Source organism: Meleagris gallopavo, chromosome 20 (genome assembly GCF_000146605.3).
Source record: "Meleagris gallopavo isolate NT-WF06-2002-E0010 breed Aviagen turkey brand Nicholas breeding stock chromosome 20, Turkey_5.1, whole genome shotgun sequence".
Classification (NCBI taxonomy): Eukaryota; Metazoa; Chordata; class Aves; order Galliformes; family Phasianidae; genus Meleagris; species Meleagris gallopavo.
Window position 1 is genome coordinate 7836284 of NC_015030.2, and position 6000 is coordinate 7842283.

At 34.5% G+C, this 6000-nt stretch overlaps 1 protein-coding gene across 1 annotated transcript in view; it reads left to right on the forward strand.

Annotated features, from left to right (window-relative positions):
* The window catches only part of BPTF (bromodomain PHD finger transcription factor), a 45562-nt gene that overhangs the window by 22679 nt on the left and 16883 nt on the right, over window positions 1-6000 (forward strand). The window contains 6 exon segments of the mRNA XM_019621615.1: window positions 251-2455; window positions 2458-2671; window positions 3125-3249; window positions 3487-3615; window positions 3905-4055; window positions 4803-4845. Coding sequence (XP_019477160.1) covers window positions 251-2455; window positions 2458-2671; window positions 3125-3249; window positions 3487-3615; window positions 3905-4055; window positions 4803-4845 — 2867 coding nt within the window.

Consider the following 6000-nt stretch of genomic DNA (forward strand, 5'->3'; position numbering starts at 1 on the left):
TAGAAGCATATGACCTTGTGAATAACTACTAAAAAACTGCTTAATGAGTTGTGTTGAGACATCTATAATGTCTCAGTTAAGTATTTTTTTTAATTATCTTTTGTAGAAATGTCTAAAGTTAGAATTTTCTTTTTATTGAAATTTATTAATATGTTATAAGGTGCATTTATTTATTAGTTTTTAATGCAAAAACACACTTTTGGTATTCATTATTAAAGGAACTTATTGATTCAGAATTATTTCTTCACAGAGGAAAAAGAAATCGATGCTGAAAATTTTAAAGTCATCAAGGAAGAACCTATGGAGATAGATGTGAAAACTGAATCCTCAGTAAAAGATGAGGATAGTCATTGTAAACTTGATATCATCAACGTCAGCGAGGGATTTCATTTAAGGACTTGCTACAAGAGGAAAGTAAAATCATCAAAATTAGATGGACTACTTGAGAGACGAATAAAACAATTTACACTGGAAGAAAAACAACGTCTAGAAAGGATGAAACTGGAGGCTAGTGCTAAAAATGGAGGCATTCAATCATTAAGCTCCCAGAAAAATTTAGATGAGCTACAAATGAAAAAAGTAAAGGAAGGAAGCCAATCGGACACATCTTCCCAAAATCAAACCTATATTTCAGATAAAATCCAAAGTGAAGATACAGGTCAGGATTGCTTGCCAATCAGCAGCATCTCTTCTATGAAAACTGATAAGCTAGATGAGCTCTCTTTACCTTCCACAAATAGGCTGCCAAAAAGAGAAGGCCAACTTCTGGGTGAAGACTCACCTCAGTCCTCTGAAAGTGAAAGATCTATTCAGAATGATAGCAAAGGGAACAACTCTGAACCTGTGGCTGCTGATAAGAGTCAAGTACGAGAAGATGTTAGAGTGTGTGAGAGTTCCTTTGTTGATGACTTGAAACAAACAAGTACAGATGGTGAAGTCAAATGGGATGTTTTGGAAACGAATGAAAAGCCTTTGAAACAAAAACTACCTATTACCAGAGTATCTCAGAGAGAATGTGAAAACTCAGAGCCAGTGATAAGTAAAAGCAGCTGTAGAAAAGGTGCTCCGGCTATTTCTGAAAAAACAAATACAGAAGGGAATTCTGAACAGCAGAGCAGAGATCCAGAAAAGAATTGTATAATAAAAAGCCATTTTGAACCACTGTCCTGTCAAGAAAGTGAACTGGAGAAAGACATTACTCCAAGAAAAACTGAAAGTAAATCTGAAAACAAGATTGTATTTCACCAGAAATTAGTTAGTAAAGATATAGAACCACTTAAAAGTGAGCTAATTTCTGAAAGAAACCCTGGAAGTCAAACTTTGGAACGTGAGGATGGAGTGAAAGTTGATGAGAAACTACTGAGCTCTCATCTAACTGAGGCTAATGGTCAAAAGAAAGGTCAGGAATTGAAGGTAGAGACAAATACCATAAACAAATACCTTGATCAAACAAATCTAAATAGTGTTACTGACAAAAAGAATAGTAAAGATGAAGAAACTGAAATGGACTTAGAAAAAGATAAATCAACATTTCAAATGAATGGAAAAGACAATGATATTAAAGTACTATCAAATGATGAAAGTTTAGTTAAAGTCAACTATGAAGCGACAACAGGAGATGATATTGAACCAAGAATTAATAACATTAATAAATCCTTTCCAGAGCATGAAATGATACCATTGACTTCTAAGGAATCTTCAGTAAAACCATTCATGAATGGTGACATCACAACTGAGGACAATGTTGATAAAAATGCTCTGGACCCTAAGTCATCTCTGCAGAGTTCACCTGAATTTGAAACTGAAAAGACTCTTCAGACATCAGAGGAAGTCCCAAAGTATGTGCAGAAAACTGAAGAAAAACATCTTTCTCCACAAAGATCTTCCTTTCTTGATGCTTCTTCCACAACAGCGGATTTCTGTAAAGAAAATAACCTTAGCAGTGAAACAGAATCTATGGAAACCGAACATACTGAGGATAAGAAAGTCGCTTCATCTCCTGTAATGTCATGTGAGGAATCGAGCTTGAGTAGTGACTTTGCTGATCAGAATGGTCTACAGACATACAAAGTAGAAGACGTTAATGGAGAAAGTAAAATAAAAACTGTTATTACTGAAGTGACCACCACAACATCAACTGTTTCTACAGAATCCAAAACTGTGTTTAAAGTTGCAGAGACTCTAGCTTCTAATGATGAGAAAACAACAGTGGTGTCATCTACAGAAAACTGTGCCATATCCACTGTAACTACCACCACCACTGTGACTAAGCTTACCACTCCAGCTACACACAGTAATGTTGATGTCATTTCTGTACAAGAACATCGTAAAACAGTGGTTACAACAACAGTGACTGATTCTCTGTCCACCCCGGAAGGCACACTGGTTACTTCCATGACTGTCAGCAAAGAGTATTCTACGAAGGACAAAGTGAAGTTAATGAAATTTACAAAACCCAAAAAACACGTTCTGGAACTGCCTTGCCATCATATAGAAAATTTGTAACCAAAAGCAGTAAAAAAAGCATATTTGTTTTACCCAATGATGACTTAAAAAAGCTAGCCAGACGAGGAGGGATCAGAGAAGTTCCCTATTTCAATTATAATGCAAAGCCTGCATTGGATATCTGGCCATATCCATCTCCGAGACCAACTTTTGGGATCACTTGGAGGTATATATGTTATGTTTTAGAGGAAAAGTTTAGGATGGAACAAAATTTACTGGATTTAAAAATAAAGATGATGCACGTGTTCGTGCCCAGAAGTGACTTTTTCACTAGCTTGAGTCCAAGTGGAAAATTTTTTCTCTTGTTCACAATAAATACAGGGTTTTTGAAACAACAGTGATTTTACTTACAAGATTGGATAACTGTACTGCCCTCGTTGTTCAAACCTGATTTACTCCTACCTTTTTAATTTTGAACTTCCTTCTTGGAATTTCAAAGAGCGCTTTGAGCAGCAAAATCAAAACTTCTTGTATAGCTGGCTAGATGGGAGCTGTTACAAATTTTGCTGTTATTAAAAATAAATATATTGTTCAGTACAGGTAGAATGAGAAATGTGTCATTGGTTTAGTTAGGTAATGTAAATGCATTTTAAAATTTACTTTAATACTTTCTTGGTAGGTACCGACTTCAAACAGTAAGATCGCTGGCTGGAGTGAGCCTTATGTTGCGATTACTGTGGGCATGTCTCAAATGGGATGACATGGCTGCAAAAGCTCCACCTGGGGGAGGAACTACACGTACAGGTATTTCTTTACATTTTGGGGTTTCTGAATGCAACTGCTCTTGCTGTTAATTTTGACTGTTACTTTAATTCCATTTTTTTCTCTAAAGGCTTGATATTGATTTGGTTTTACACGTATTTTTTTAATAGCCAACAGTTTGCACTGTAGTTGCTCTTACTTTACCTTGAGTATATTGGGTTGATTGGAGATTTAACCTTTTTTTCCTGCTCTTAACGTGTTGGGACTAATTTGTTTTAGAAACTACTGAAACTGAAATTACAACAACAGAAATAATTAAGCGAAGAGATGTTGGTCCATATGGAATCCGGTCAGAGTACTGTATAAGAAAAATTATTTGTCCCATTGGTGTACCAGAGGCTCCAAAAGGTATGTTTGTTTGTACATTTTTCCCCTTCCCTGTAAGCTTCTACAGAAATTAAGGTAACTAGACCTTTTTATGAATTCACACCATCAAAGGAGCAAACATAGCTTGACATGAACTATTCATTCTCCTGTGTGAAACAGATAATACATTTAAAAACCTGACTTGACTTACTAAAGCTGAAAGGCATTCCAGTTTCTAAAATAAGACTAAAAAAGGTACTAAATTTTGGTTTACACTTCAATTCTCTTTTATGATTGAGCTTAATGTGTATGTTTTGACTGTTCTCTAAAGAAACTCCAACACCCCAGAGGAAGGGACTTCGATCAAGTGCACTAAGGCCAAAAAGGCCAGAAACACCCAAGCAAACAGGCCCTGTTATAATTGAAAGTTGGGTAGCAGAGGAGGAATTGGAGTTATGGGAGATCAGGGCATTTGCTGAAAGGTAAACCAACTCAAATAAGCTTTCTTTGAAAGTTTTGATTTTTGTGTGTATGTTGAATAAAAGTTCCCAGTAGAGAGGACAAACTTGATAGTTAAGGCTGATCTGCGTTGCTTTTTATTTCTGTGCCTTTTGTTAGTAATACTGAAGAACAAAATTGTAAAACTAAATTATTTGCTAATACTAAAACTTAATTTATGCAGATCTAACAGATTTGTTAAAATGATTCCATTTTTATGAAGTCATCAATGTTGTATTACTAAAAGGCTATTATGGTAGTACTTTTTGTTTGACTTCAAATAGTATTTTTAAATACTTCTGTAACACAAAATTATTGTATATATGTGTTTTTAAGTAAAGGTAAATTCAGTCTTAGAATATTCAAGTAATTAAAAGGAAATATTTTCAATATTTTGTACTGAATGTTGGAACATTTTGAGTCCCTTGAAAATAATATAATAGAATGTTACATACATCATATTTGCAGTCTCAGATGTATTTATAAATTCTAGTTTTGATGAATAGTTTCTTCTAAGGTGTCGCATGATTTTAGCATCTGAATATTTCAGGAATGTTGCATGCACTTTCAGCAGCTTATTTCAAAATACTTTTAAAACCATAATCCATTTCTCAGTGATCTTCAGACTTTGTTTGTTCTTATTAAGAGCAACTCAATTGGATGAGTTGAAATCCAGTTTGATGGTTGGAATTTATGTGCTAACTTTCTTTCTGGTTGTGTGTCTTTGGCAGGGTGGAGAAGGAAAAGGCACAGGCAGTTGAACAACAGGCTAAGGTTAGTGAACAGAAAAAGGCTCAACTAAAACAGAAAGGGTTGGCTGCCCCTGCTTTTTTTTTCTTCGTTATTTTCAATCAAGTCTGAGAAGCACCAGTCTCCAGTTAAGGTCAACAGTATTTTATGCTGTAATGGAAAGTTGCCATGGTGTATGACTGACTTTGCAATATTACTCTATTTTTTTTTTTTCCCATGCTTTAATCACATAAAATCAAAAGATTGACCTATCCGAAGTTGGATGAATGAAGCCCACAGAATTGTTTCATATACATATGTGCAGGTGTATTTTGTATATATGTATGTAAATATGTATACACGTATAACTAAGAAACCCAATCCCATCTTGGTATTTCTCATGCAATATTAAGAAGTGTTTTGGTTTTTTTTACAGTCTGTTCATTTTTTTGTGTTGTCTTCCCTGACCCAAATGAATTACTGTGAATTGGAAAAACTCATTCACTTCTAAATACCTCAGTGTTAATGATAACCAATTACTGAAATTTAAATTAGTAAGTGTCGAGGTGATTTCACTAAGATAGGGAAGAATGTTAAATTTTTTTGCGTTGTTAAAGAGCGTACTGATACTGCCCTCTTATAAGATGGCTCTCTAAATTAAAGGTATTTCTTTGACAGTCACAGGACAGAAGGTTGCTGAGTGTGGTAAAGGATATTGAACCTGATTTATTTAAGCAGGCTGCAGATTGCTTTAGTTAGAAGAATATTTTTAATGGTTAATTTGATGAAGTAGGAGGATTGTCTTTAACTGTAGCAGGATTTCAGTGCAGGCAGCTCTAGACTTAGGAATGCCAGTAATGAACCCTTATGGTGTATCACTGAAGTACATGGTGACTGTATATACACAGTCAAAACCAAATACAGATGAATACTTTTCAAAGTGTTTTTTTAGTCTTCTAATCCGAGGTTAATTAATATGTTTTCTTTAAAATGTGTAGTGAAATTAACATAAACTGAAGGTTTTAGAGATGAAAATTACTGGTTGAGTACTGTAAGCAGTGTGAAGGATGCTTGTGCTTGCAATGCTCTAAGATATGCAAACAGTTTATACTTCAGTCATTTACAACTTGAACTGAAATCTTACCAAGATTATTTTTCAGTACTGCATTTATTTTACAAAATCTGAAAATTCTTTTTTTT